Source organism: Hemitrygon akajei, chromosome 3, assembly GCF_048418815.1.
Source record: "Hemitrygon akajei chromosome 3, sHemAka1.3, whole genome shotgun sequence".
Classification (NCBI taxonomy): Eukaryota; Metazoa; Chordata; class Chondrichthyes; order Myliobatiformes; family Dasyatidae; genus Hemitrygon; species Hemitrygon akajei.
In genome coordinates, this window is record NC_133126.1 from 206,108,428 (window position 1) to 206,123,273 (window position 14,846).

Consider the following 14,846-nt stretch of genomic DNA (forward strand, 5'->3'; position numbering starts at 1 on the left):
CATGTGGACATCAGTGAGTTAGACCATCGGAAAGGATTTAAAAGGAGACAGTTTTTTCTCAGCGGTTTGCTCGAGGCACGACTGTACAAGCGTATTGTCATAAGCAAGTTAGACCGACAGGAAGAATTTAAAAGAAGACAGCTTTATAGAGCAGGCCTCAGAGTAGAGGGAGACAGAGTAAGAGGGCTTTAGTTCAACGGGGCTTTAGCGATAACGGGTCGAGATGAGGTAAGCTACTTGTGAGGAATAGGAAGTATGTCTGTGAGGCCAGTGTTCTGTACTGTGTGTCAGATGTAGGATGTCCGGGAGATTCCCAGCCGCCTGGACTGCCACATCTGCACCAGGTGTGTCGAGCTGCAGTTCCTTAGGGACCGGGTTAGGGAATTGGAGCTGCTGCTCGATGACCTTCATCTGGTCAGGGAAAGTGAGGAGGTGATAGAGAGGAGTTATACGCAAGAAGTCACACTGAGGCCTCGAGAGACAGAGGGTAGCAGTCAGGAGAGGGAAGGGCAAGAGTCAGATACTAGAGATTATCCCTGTGGTCCCTTATTGTTAACAATAAGTACTCCTGTTTGAACACTGTTGAGGGGGGCATGTGGCGTACCTGGGGGAAGCAACAGTGGCCGCATCTCTGGCACAGAGTCTGGCCCTGTGGCTCAGAAGGGTAGGGAAAGGAAGAAGATGGCAGCAGGTGATAGGGGACTGTAAAGTTAGGGGGTCAGAGAGGCGATTCTGTGGACGCAGGAAAGAAACACAGACGGTAGTTTGAGAGAATTCAGCACTGAACCCCAGCATTGAAAGGCACTTCCATCACGATATCCCCCAGCACCAACTTTCCAGGGTTCATGGTGGACTACCCACATAAATATCACAGCTGCTGAAGCAGATCATAAGACCATAAAACATAGGAGCTGGATTAGGTTATTCAACCCATCAATATCCAGAATCAGTAGAATCTCTTGTATTTAACTATAAAAATGCTAATTCTGCCCATCACTGAATCAACCAGTATCACTCTGCAGACTGTGCACCCCTCATGTTTCACTTTCTCACCAGTCATTCTACTCTCAATACGTTTGACCACAATAAGGATTGCTGTTAGTCATCGAGCACTTGACAGCTCTCAAGTTATTCCAACTATCCTGTCACATACTGAAGGACATGAGGGATAATCTGAATTTTAAGGACAAAAACATGGTTTCTGACCTTGAAAAAATGGTTTCTTTCTGAACAAAAGCCATTTTGTAATAAACCCCAGCAATTGTATCTTCAGTCAAGTAGGGCGCTATGGTAGCGTAGCGATTAGCATGATGCTATTACAGCTTGGGCGTCGGAGTTCAATTCCGGCACAATCTATAAGGAGTTTGTACATTTTGTCTGTGACTGCGTGGGTTTCCTCCAGGTGCTGTGGTTTTCTCCCACATTCTAAATACCAGTTAGTAGGTTCATTGGTCCTTGTAAATTTCCTGTAATTAGGCTAAGGTTAAAATAGAGGGGTTGCGGGGCAGTATGGGCTTGTTGAGCCAGTGACTCAAGAATGTATTTCTAAACAAATTAATAAATAAATAGAAACATAGAAAACCTACAGCACAATACAAGCCCTTCGGCCTACGATGCTGTTGATAACATGTACTTACTTTAGAAATTACCTAGGGTTGCCCATTGCCCTCTATTTTTATAAGCTCCATGTATCTTTCCAGGATCTCTTAAAAGACCCTATCGTATCTGCCTCCACCACCGCCGCCGGCAGCCCATTCCACGCTCTCACCACTCTCTGTGTAAAAAAAGTTACCCCTGACATCTCCTCTGTACCTACTCCCCACAACCATAAACCTGTGTCCTCTTGTGGCAAGCATTTTAGCCCTGGGAAAAAGCCTCTGGCTATCCACACGATCAATGCCTCTCATCATCTTATACACCTCTATCAGGTCACCTCTCATTCTCCATCGCTCCAAGGAGAAAAGGCCAAGTTCACGAAACCTATTCTCATAGGACATGCTCCCCAATCTAGGCAACATCCTTGTAAATCTCCTCTGCACCCTTTCTATAGTTCCACATCCTTCCTGTAGTGAGGTAACCAGAACTGAGCACAGTACTCCAAGTGGGGTCTGACCATGGTCCTATAAAGCTGTAAACATTACCTCTCGGCTCTTAAACTGAATCCCATGGTTGATGAAGGCCAATGCACCGTGTGCCTTCTTAACCACAGTGTCAACCTGTGCAGCAGCTTTTAGTGTCCTATAGACTTGGACCCCAAGATCCCTATGATCCTCCACACTGCCAAGAGTCTTAACATTAATACTGCACTGTGCCACTATATTTTTGGCCTACCAAAATAAACCACCTCACACTTATCTGGGTTGAACTCCATCTGCCACTTCTCACCCCAGTTTTGCATTCTACCAATGTCCCGCTGTAATCTCTGCCAACCCTCCACACTATCTACAACACCCCCAACCTTTGTGTCATCAGCAAATTTACTAACCCATCCCTCCACTTCCTCATCTGGGTCTTTTATAAAAATCACAAAGAGAAGGGTCTCAGAACAGATCCCTGAGGCACAAAACTGGTCGCTGACCTCCATGCAGAATATGACCCGTCTACAACCACTCTTTGCCTTCTGTGGGCAAGCCAGTTCTGGATCCACAAAGCAAGGACCCCTTGGATCCCATGCCTCCTTACTTTCTCATTAAGCCTTGCATGGGGTACCTTATCAAATGCCTTGCTGAAATCCATATTCACTGCATCTACTGCTCTACCTTCATCTGTTTTCAGTCACATCCTCAATTGGTTCATTTCCCAATACCAGATCAAGTACAGCCTCTCCTCTTGTAGTTTATCTACATATTGTGGCAGGAAACTTTCCTAAACACACCTAACAAACTTCACCCCATATAAACCCCTTGCTCTAGGAAGATGCCAGTCAATATTGGGGAAATGAAAATCTCCGATCATGACAACTCTATTATTATTACATCTTTCCAGAATCTGTCTCCCTATCTGCTCCTCGATGCATTAAAATTGACACATCTCAAACCATCAGTCTGAGCACATCCCTTCTCTATCACCTGCCTATCCATCCTCTCACACCGCCTAAAAGTTTTCTCCATTTGTGAGCCAACCACCCTTTCCTCCATCTTTTCAGTTCTGTTCCCGCCCCCCGCCCCCCCAGCAATTCTAGTTTAAACTCTTCCCAATATCCTTAGCAAACTTCCCTGCCAGGATATTGGTCTCCCTCAGGTTCAAGTGCAACCCGTCCTTTTTGTACAGGTCACACCTGCCACAAAATAGATCCCAATGATCCAGAAATCTGAATCCCTGCCCCCTGCTCTAATCCCTCAGCCATGCATCTATCCTCCACCTCACTCTATTCCTATACTCACTGTCACAAAAAGATGGCTTGCAGGAGCAACAGGTTATTAAGAAGGCAAATGGAATGTTGGCCTTCATTGCTAGAGGGATTGAATTCAAGAGTAGAGAGGTCATACTGGTGAGACTGCACCTCGAGTACTGTGTGCAGTTCTGGTCTCCATACTTGAGGAGGGATATACTGGCGTTGGAAGCGGTGCAGAGGAGGTTCACAAGGGGATCTTATTGAAACATACAAAATTTTGAAAGGGATAGATAAGATAGAAGTAGGGAAGCTGATGAATGGGAATTGATGGATGGAAACGGAGGAATGAGAACTGATGAATAGGAATTGATGAATGGGATCTGATGGATGGGAATGAATGGTTGGGAACTAATGAACATAAATTTATGGATGTGAAATGACGGATGGGAATGAATGGATGGGAACTGGCAGATGGGATCTGATAAGTGAGAAATGATGGATGAAAACTGATGAATGAGAATTGATAGATCAGAATCAGAATCAGAATCCTTTATTATCGCCGAGTATGAGGACACACACAGGGAATTTGATGCCGGTTTCCCTGAGCTCTCTCTGTACAGAATTAAAAGCAAACAAAAACAATAGTGCAAATAATCATAAACTATATACAATGAGGTCCACCTCATTGAATGTACAGGTGGACTTGATTTATAATAGACTAAAATTCAAGTGTTCATAAGACTGATGGCATACGGAAAGAAACTGTTCTTGTACCTATTTGTCCTGGCATACAGTGATCTAAAGCGCCTACCAGAAGGAAGGAGTTGGAACAAGTGATGTCCAGGGTGTGATGGGTCTACAATAATGCTGCTTGCTCACTTCCTGACTTTAGATGCATACAAGTCCTGGATTGAGGGCAGCTTCACACCAATAATCCTTTCCACAGCCCTGACAGTTCTTTGGAGTCTATTCTTGTCTTGTTTGGTAGCTCATCCAAACCAGATAGTGATGGACGAACAGAGAACAGACTGGATTATTCCTGAATAGAAATGAATCAGCAGATGGGAACTGATGAATGAGAACTGACGGATGGGAACTGATAAATGGGAACTGATGGATGAAAGCTGATGAATGGGAATTGATGGATGGGAATGAATGGATGGGATCTGATGGACGGGAATGAATGGATGGGAACTGATGAACGTAAACTTACGGATGGGAATGAATGGATGGGAACTGATAAATGTAAACTTATGAATGGGAACTGATGGATGGGAATGAATGGATGGGAACTGACAGATGGTAATGAATGGATGGGATCTGATGAACGGGAACTGATAAACCGGAAATGATGGATGGGAACTGATGAGTGGGAGCTGATGGATGAGATCTGATGAATGGGAATTGATGAATGAGAATGCAAAATGTTGCCAGAACTATGAGACAAAGCACACAAATTGAGAGAGATGTGAACACAAATGCTGTAAATACTTAGCAGGTTAGGCAGCATCTCTGAAGAGGAATAAACCCTGATGAACAGTAGGCCGGGAACTTTGACTGGTGAATTCCTCCAACATTTTATGTATGTTGCTCTGGATTTCCAGCATCTGCAGAAGCTCTTGCATCTTTAATTTGAAGAACCTTTAACTTTTTTCAGATTTACAGCATCTATGGAACTTTTGATTTGCATGTAATAATGAATGGCTGTTTAAGCTCTGAAATTAAGATATTTAGCTTCAACAAGCAAGCAAATAGTGAGCCTCCAACTCTCCATTTGTGGTCGTTATGAAGACATCTGCTGAGCTGTAAGAGTACACCTGAAGGGCTGGATATTCTTGTGTTGTTCAGCTGATGGCTGGTGTTTGAGATCCTGGCAGTGTCTTTGCCACAACCACCATGGCAGAGTTTATTTCTGGAAGAGTAGTCCCTATTTTGCCTCCCCAACTGCATTGGTGCTTAACTCTGGATAGTGGTTTGGGAGGTGAGGACAGGAGAGAGGTGTCCTTAGGAGAGGAGCACGTGAGAGAGGGTTTGGGAGTTTGGGTTATGTTTAAAAGGCATTTAGAACAGCACAGGAACAGGCAGGGTGTGGAGCGATATGGATCATTTGCGGGCAGATGGGATTTGTTTAGTTTGGTGTCATTGTCAGCATAGGCATGGCAGACCAAATGGCCTGTTCCTGTGCTGTATTGTTCTATGATTGGGGAGGTGTAGATGAAAGCGCTATTGTCTCAGGGCTTCCGGTGGCACTGTGAGGTATTGCGTGTTTAATGCAGGATTCTTTTATCTCCAGTTATAGACTGCGGGACCCCACGGCCCCTGGAGGACGGGTTTGTCACGTTCCATTCAAAGGACAACCTCACTCTTTTTGGGAGTCAAATCAACTACTCATGCCAGGCCTTATTTTATCGAATGGAGCCTGAACTTAACAGTAAGTACCTCAGTCACCGGTCGATGGTGCAGTGTGTAGCTGGAGCACTGGGGTTTCACAATAACGTGGTGGTTACTGCAACACAATTGCAGCTCGGACCATCAGAGTTCCAAGTTCAATTCTGGCATGCTCTGTAAGGAGTTTGTACATTCCTCTGGGTGCTCCAGTTTTCTCCCAATAGGTTGAGTGAACTCAGCCTTTTCTCCTTGGAATGGCTAACATGAGGGGGCATAGTTTAAGATGCTTGGAAGTAAGTACAGAGGAGATGTCAGGGATAAGTTTTTTTTAAACGCAGAGAGTGGTGAGTGTGTGGAATGGGCTGCTGGCGATGGTGGTAAAGGCAGACTCTTAGGTAGGTACATGAAGCTTAGAAAAATAGAAGGCAATGCGGTAGGGAAATTCTAGACAGTTTCTTGAGTAGGTAACATGGTCAACACAACATTGTGGGCCAAAGGGCCTGTAATGCATTGTAGATTTCTATGTTCTATCTTCACTAATCACCTCCCAGTGTACCACAGTAGTCCACCAGCCTCTCTGTGCCCCAAAAAGCCACCAGCACCACCTTGGAGTGTAATAGCCAATGAGCTGGACCCCCACTTTATCTTGTACACTGACTCTTAGATATGATCAACCAGGTGAGTGATGTTACCTGACCCATCAGGAATTTGGTGCAGCATTCTTAACTAATAACAGTACAAGCAAGTGTCACTTTCCTTTGTGAACAAGGCAATTTAAATAGGTTCCCAGGGCATTCTGGCTGTAGGCCTCCGTTAGTCTCGATAGACCATGGATTTGCGCCTTGGTCTGGAACTGCAAAAGCTAAAAGCAGACAGTTAAATGTCTTACAGAGAAACAGAACACTTTTGAGAGAACAACGGGGGCCCAACACATACACAGAGTCTCTTAAAGGCAAAGTCCGTACACACACACACACACACACACGCACGCACGCATACGGCCACACCTCATATTTCTCTGCATTCAAATCATTCACACTCCATTTACAGGGAAGGTTGAAAGGAAAGGTTAAAAGTTTGAGAGAGCCATGGTTTTCAGGGGAAATTCGAAACTTGGTTCAGAAAAAGAGAAAGATCTACAATAAATAATAGGCAGCATGGAATAAATGAGGTGTTCAAGGAATAAAAAGAATGTAAAAAAGAATCTTAAGAAAGAAATTAGAGAAGCTAAAAGAAGATACGATGTTAGATGCTGCCTGGCCTGCTGTGTTCCACCAGCATTTTGTGTGTGTTGTAAGAAAATACGAGGTTGCTTTGGCAAGTAAGGTGAAAATAAATCCAAAGGGTTTCTACAGTTGTATTAATAGCAAAAGGATAGTGAGGGATAAAATTGGTCCCTTAGAGAATCAGAGTGGACAACTATGTGTGGAGCCAAAAGAGATGGGGGAGATTTTGAACAATTTCTTTTCTTCGGTATTCAGCAAAGAGAAGGATATTGAATTGTGTAAGGTAAGGGAAACAAGTAGGGAAATTATGGAAACTATGGTGATTAAAGAGGAGGAAGTACTGGTGCTTTTAAGGAATGTAAACGTGGATAAATCTCTGGGTCCTGACAAGATATTTCCTAGGACCTTGAGGGAAGTTGGTGTAGAAATAGCAGGGGCTCTGACAGAAATATTTCAAATGTCATTAGAAACGGGGATGGTGCCAGAGGATTGGCGTATTACTCATGTTGTTCCATTGTTTAAAAAGGGTTAGAACCATAGAACACTACTGCACAGTACAGGCCCTTCGGCCCTCCATGTTGTGCCGACCCATATAATCCTTAAAAAAGTACTAAACCCACACTACCCCATAACTCTCCATTTTTCTTTCATCCATGTGCCTGTCCAAAAGGCTCCTAAATACCCCTAATGTTTTAGCCTCCACCACCATCCCTGGCAAGTCATTCCAGCCACTCACAACCCTCTGTGTAAAAAACTTAGCCCTGAGGTCTCCCCTAAACTTTCCTCCCTTAATTTTGTACATACGGTTCTAAGAGTAAACCTAGCAATTATAGGCCTGTAAGTTTGACATCAGTGGAGGCTAAATTAATGGAAAGTATTCTTAGAGAAGGTATATATAATTATCTGGATAGACAGGGTCTGATTAGGAACAGTCAACATGGATTTGTGCGTGGAAGGTCATGTTTGACAAATCTTATTGAATTTTTTGAAGAGGTTACTAGGAAAGTTGACAAGAGTAAAGCAGTGCATGTTGTCTATATGGACTTCAGTAAGGCCTTTGACAAGGTTCCGCATGGAAGGTTAGTTAGGAAGGTTCAATCGTTAGGTATTAATATTGAAGTAGTAAAATGGATTCAACAGTGGCTAGGTGGGAGATGCCAGAGAGTAGTGGTGGATAACTGTTTGTCAGGTTGGAGGCCAGTGACTAGTGGTGTGCCTCAGGGATCTGTACTGGGTCCAATGTTGTTTGTCATATACATTAATGATCTGGATGATGGGGTGGTAAATTGGATTAGTAAGTATGCAGATGATACTAAGATTGGTGGAGTTGTGGATAATGAAGTAGGTTTTCAAAGTTTGCAGAGAGATTTAGGCCAGTTAGAAGAGTGAGCTGAAAGATGGCAGATGGAGTTTAATGCTGATAAGTGTGAGATGCTACATTTTGGTAGGAATAATCCAAATAGGACATACATGGTAAATGGTAGGGCATTGAAAAATGCAGTAGAACAGAGTGATCTAGGAATAATGGTGCATAGTTCCCTGAAGGTGGGATCTCATGTGGATAGGGTGGTGAAGAAAGCTTTTTTTATGTTGGCCTTTATAAATCAGAGCATTGAGTATAGGAGTTGGGATGTAATGTTAAAATTGCACAAGGCATTGGTAAGGCTAAATTTGGAGTATTGTGTACAGTTCTGGTCACTGAATTATAGGAAAGATATCAACAAAATAGAGAGAGTACAGAGAAGATTTACTAGAATGTTACCTGGATTTCAGCACCTAAGTTACAGGGAAAGATTGAACAAGTTAGGTCTTTATTCTTTGGAGCCTAGACGGTTGAGGGGGGACTTGATAGAGGTATTTAAAATTATGAGGGTGATAGATAGAGGTGACGTGGATAGGCTTTTTCCATTGAGAGTAGGGGAGATTCAAACAAGAGGACAAGAGTTGAGAGTTAAGTGACAAAGGTTTAGGGGTAACATAAGGGGGAATTTCTTTACTCAGGGTCTGGAAGCTGTGTGGAACAAGCTTCCAGTAGAAGTGGTCGAGGCAGGTTCGATTTTGTCATTAAAAAAAAATGGATAGGTATATGGACAGGAAAGGAATGGAGGGTTATGGGCTGAGTACAGGTGGGTGGGACTAGGTGAGAGTAAGCGATCGGCACGGACTAGAAGGGCCGATATGGCCTGTTTCCGTGCTGTAATTGTTATATGGTTATATGGGGAAGAGAGATGTAGGTCGAATGACTCCTTCCCTACAACAATGAGGCTGAAATGTACTAAGCACCTCAATTCTCACTGCTGGCAAACATTAGCTGATTTCCTTTGCAGGGAACTCTGACTGAAGTGCAAGGACTCTGGCAGAGGACAAAGGGAACCCTTATCTGCAGAGGACTTGAATAATGATCCTTCCCCCTCAGTAGACTCCCTTCCTTGCTCCACCTGACACTATTGCCACGTTGCATAGAGGATGGGGGTTGGAACCCCACTTATGTGCTCCTCCGGATCGCCAGCTTTAAGCAACGCTAAAAACATTTCTCTACAGGACTTGTGAGATCCCCCACTCCCTATCTGTTTATCTAGCTTCCGTACTTGGCTACACGCACTCTTCTGCATATTCTGAATCCTGTAATAATTGAATTGCTGTACTTATAGGGTGACCAACAGCTGGTGATATTAAAGACAGCACTACCCCTTTTATTGGGAAATCTTCTCCATAACCATCTGTCCCACCATTTCAGAAGTTAATTCAGTGTTATCTGGTGGGCTATCACTATCGCGGTACATTTCTACTGGCATAGAACTTTAGTACCCTCCACTACTGTGCTCCACTCCTTTTAAATTACATTCAGGAAGAGTGGGATACCTAAATTTAACTGCTGCCATTACCCGAATCCGTAGTGATGTATTACGCTCAGGGGAAGCAAGCAGTGTTGTCAGGGCATTGTTGATTGCATGTTGGGATGATAGGCACCCATCTCTCTATTAGATATTCTCAATATGGTACCCCCCCACCCCCCTATCCCATAACCTCAGTAACACGGCCAAAGACTCCCAAGCCATTTGTCTGTACCTACCCCCTAAACTCGCTAATTCTTTAGTGGAGAATACTCTGAGCTTTGTTGTCTCAAAGGTGTCCATTACACCATCCCCCACACATACCTGAGCTCCTCCACCTGACAGGAAGAAGCTGCGGATCGATACCCCCCACGTGGGTGTGGGAACACGTAATCACCGGCCTGGCCCCTACTGTTTTGGACAATCAAGGGAGAAGACGGTCTCTCCCTCATTTTCATCATTCAGCCAGATAGCCCCATCTCTCAGCCCCACAGCAGGATCATCACCCCGTCTCAATATGGCTCAAACCTTAAGGGGATGAAGTTTCCAGTAGGTCCTCCAAGCTGCCTCTAAGTTCTGTACTTTCATTAGCCAACAGGCTATCTGTATATCCGTATCTTCTAACTTTGTGATCAAGAATCCCTTGATCAACTTATTGATACCATACCACCAGAACCTGGTCATTATGATGAATTTGTCCGACTAATCTAGAAAGCAGTGCAGCAGAACATACCTAGAGGCTGCAGAACCAAATATATTCAGGGATTGACTAGTGATATCAAGCAAAGTTATGATCATGACTAAGACCTGTTTGGTCAAGACACAATTGAAATGGGAGAGTCAGTTCTGTCCCTGCTGAGCCAAGGGAGACAACAGCATTGGTAGGAACTGATGGAAAACACAGACATGACCAAGAACAGTAAGAAGGCATGGGCAACTGTGCGGAAACTCAACTCAGACATTAGACCACCACAGAGAATTGCTGCCGTAACACTCAATCAGGTTGCCCACCAACTAATACTAAATGGTCGACCAAATAACAAGGAAGGGAGGCAAAAGAAAAAGCAACATCAGGAGATGGAGTCAGCTCTCTCAAACGGGAATAACAACTTCCCACCTCTCACCCTAGAAGAATTAAAGGATGAAGTATCACAGCTAAAATCCAACAAAGCTGCTGGCATAGATGGAATTCTTAATTAATTCCTTAAAGATCTTGGACCTAAAGCACTCCACTGGCTTCTGTCCCTTTTTAACTGTTGCTTAAGATCATTAAAAATACCTAAAAAGTGGAGAAGAGCCAAGTTGTTGCTCTCCTAAAACCAACATTCCTAAAAATTACAGACCGATTTTCTTGCTCTGCACCCTCTATAAACTCTACAAGAGACTCATACTGAAAAGAATAGTCGAAGATCTTCTAACACCAGACCAAGCCGGGTTCAGGCCAGGCCGCTTTTGCTGCGGTCAAATCCTGAACTGAACCCAGTATATTGAGGATGGCTTTGAAATGCAACAAATTACAGGGGCAGTATTCATTGACTTAACAGCAGCATACGACACTGAGTCAGAGAGGCCTTCTACTGAAATCATCTAAAATGTTAAAGAACGAAACCACAGTCGAAGTAATAAGAAGCCTCCTAGAAAATCACAGATTTTATGTAGAAATGAATGGAATTAAGAGTAGGTGGCGTCCACAAAAGAAGGGACTACCACAGGGATCAGTCCTGGCACCTCTACTATTTAATGTTTACACAAACAACCAACCAACCTTTCCTAACTCATGCAGGTTTATCTATGCAGATGACCTATGCATAGCAACACAAACTAACTCCTTCCAAGAAGCTGAAGTACGACTTACAGCAGTCCTTGAAGCAATGAAGCAGTATTATGAAAAATAGTCTCTGAACCCAAATCCATCAAAAAATCAAGTGTGTGTATTCCACCTGAGGAATCAAGAAGCAGCTCGGAAACTCAAGATCTTCTGGTGTGGGAAGGAGCTCGAACACCATCTAACTCCAATTTACCTGGGCTTGACACTGGATAGGACGTTCCCATTTGCCACCCACATCCAAAAACTCCAAGGGAAAGTTAGCTCTCACAATTCTCTCTTGAAAAAATTAGCAGGCACGAAGTGGGGAGCTAATGCTCACACACTTAGATCACTGCCCTAGCACTCTGCTATGTACCTGCAGAATACTGTGCACCTGCGTGAGGCAGATCAGCCCACGTGAAGAAAATAGACCCGTTGCTTAACGAAGCCTACCAAATAATCATGGGCACACCGCGCCCCACACCCACTAACATCATTTACAGACGTACAGGCATTGCCCCCTCCCCCCAGAAACAGAACTCGGATCCACAGCACCCACTACATCATCATGTGCCAGTTTCCAACAGCCTAAAATCGAGGAAAAGCTTTGCTACGGTGGAGTAACTACTGCATGGAACATCCCTCCAAACATACAGGATTGACCTCTGGCAACAAACAGAAGCCAGAACCCCACCAAACAATACAGTGCAAGACCCCACAGAAACGTTGCCAGCTGGGGCACTGCTTGACAGACGGAAGTGGTGCACTCTCAACAGAGCGAGAGCGGGAGTTTGTAGGACAGGAGGCAGTATGGTGAAGTGGGGTTTAAAGACCAGTGAATCCTGTGAGTGTGGCGAAAGGTTGCAGAACATTGAACACGTTCTGCGCAACTGCCCACTCTCACCTGATTTAGCTGACACTGACCTGCTCAACATCAACCAAACAACACTAGAGTGGCTGGCTGTCTGGTGTGACAAGCTATGATGATGATGATTCTAACTTTGTAGCCCTGCTCTGAGCCATCAGTAGTGACTCACTCAGAATGATACAGTGCAGAATGGTGCAGAGGAGATCTACAAGGATGTTGCCTGGATTGGGGTGCCTGCATTACAAGAACAGGTTGAGTGAACTTGGCCTTTTCTCCTTGGAGCGACAGAGGATGAGAGGTGACCTGATCGAGGTGGATAAGATGATGAGAGGTATTGATCGTGTGGATAGTCAGAGGCTTTTTCCCAGGGCTGAAATGGTTGCCACAAGAGGACACGGGTTTAAGGTGCTTGGAAGTAGGTACTGAGAAGATGTCAGGTGTAAGTTTTTTTTCTGCAGAGCGTGGTGAGTGCGTGGAACGGGCTGCCGGCTATGGTGGTCGAAGCGAATAGGATCTTTTAAGAGACTCCTGGATAGGTACATGGAGCTTAGAAAAATAGAGGGCTATGGGTAACACTAGGTAATTTCTAAAGTAAGTACATGCTTGGCACAGCATTGTGGACCAAAAGCCTATATTGTGCTGCAGCTTTTCTATGTTTCTATCCTTCTGAGGCTCAGAGCTCAGAGCTGACCACAGTGCTGCTGCTGCTGCCTTGTCCAGATAGGTCATCTCCCCATCAGTTTTGAAAGGGGGATACCTGTTGCTGAGGGAAATGGCCCCAGGGGGACCCTGCATTGACTTCTTTCTCCTTTCCCCCTTTCAGATTTCACCCATCTACTCCCTGAATTCTGCACTCTAGATGTAACCACCTGCTCAAAATACTTAACTATCAATTTCTCTGCCTCCCGAGTGACCCTTGGTTCATCCAACTGCAGCTCCATCTCCTCAGTGTAGTCTTTCAGGAGCTGGAGTTGGCTGCACGTCCCGCAGGTGTAGTCATCAGGGAGATGATCAAGTTCCATGAATTCCCACATCCTACAGGAGGAGCATTCCTCTGCCATAACTGTCATCCTGCCCCCACTGTACAATGGGAAACCGAGACCAAATCAGCAATAACTAAAGGAAAAACCTACCCTTCTTACCTGTTTTTTTGGCCTCAGCCTCTTCTCGTCGAAGCCACTTGAGTAAAAACCCCATGCAAGGAGAAATAGCTCACCGCATTTAGTGGTGATCCGCCTGCCTTCCACTGCCGCTGATGCCTCTGATGTTACTCGCGCCTGCACACTGTACTGTTTTTAAGAAAAGCCCCCATGCAGAGAGAAAGAACTGACTGCGTTTGTTGTGCACCCTTTAGAATACTTCTTCCTTTTTCAGATGTATATATTGTTACGAACCCCGTAACTGGGTTACTTACCAGCAAAGATAGAGACATCCGTTGGAGTCTGATGATACTATTTTTAACAGTATTAGTAAAAATACACAAAAATAATATCAATGCAAATATACAGATAATATACATCGTCAATACTAAACCTAAAAGTGCGGGTATAATAATATAAGAAATAAGCTCTATCGTTGTCTAGGGGATAATGAATTGTCTGATGGAAATATAAAGTTCGCTGCAGTTCACACAGGCTGCCGCTGTGCTGCAATTGTTGGAGAGAGAGAGAGAGAGATTAGGAGAATGGGAACAGTTACCGCTACGGGTTTTTCCAACCTTCCTTTATGATTTCGGTCCATCGGTGTCTTGTTGGTGTGGCCATTCAAGTGTGACCTCTCCTTTAGCTAAACCGTTCTTCCGTGATGAGCCCGCCACCCAGGCAAGGGAGGATGCACACAAGCTCTCACCGGCTTTTGCTATAAAACGCTGTCCCTGGATCTCTAAAGGGGTGTTCCCCAGACCCCTCTTTTATCCTCACTCACGGGGTCTCAGATGTCAATCAGGTTGGGATGATGCAATCCCTCAACCAGACCACTCTGGTTGTCCCCTGAGGGGTTTCAATGAATAGTACAGTACTCAATACTCAATTCCTTCTCCAAGAGACAATAGCAGTAGTCAGTGGTTCCGTTCCGCTTATGTCAGGAGACATTCCAAACCTTGTGTATTCTGGATGTCTCTCTCTCATTTCCTGGGTCTCAGACCCGAAATAATAGCGATCTTGCGATTCTCAAAAAGGAGGGGGGGCGGGCATTGGCGATTCGGGACCCTTCTGCCCATCAGATTTGCTCCACATTCGTAACAATATCCTGTGACTTCCGAGTTGCTTACAGAAATTACAGCCATTGCTGCAATGCTGCCCTCCCTGCCAGTGTTCTTTTCCAATCAGTTTTGGCCAATTATTCTCTCATGCCTAATTCCCTTTACTCCACTGTAATACTGATATATCTG

The 14,846-nt window shown here is 44.5% G+C and overlaps 1 protein-coding gene across 8 annotated transcripts in view; it reads left to right on the forward strand.

The window, feature by feature from the left end:
- The window catches only part of masp1 (MBL associated serine protease 1), a 370,450-nt gene that overhangs the window by 155,937 nt on the left and 199,667 nt on the right, over positions 1-14,846 (forward strand). For all 8 annotated transcript variants that reach the window (XM_073041736.1, XM_073041738.1, XM_073041735.1 and 5 more), the window contains exon 9: positions 5,628-5,765. In XM_073041736.1, coding sequence (XP_072897837.1) covers positions 5,628-5,765 — 138 coding nt within the window. The remainder of the gene's footprint in view (positions 1-5,627; positions 5,766-14,846) is intronic.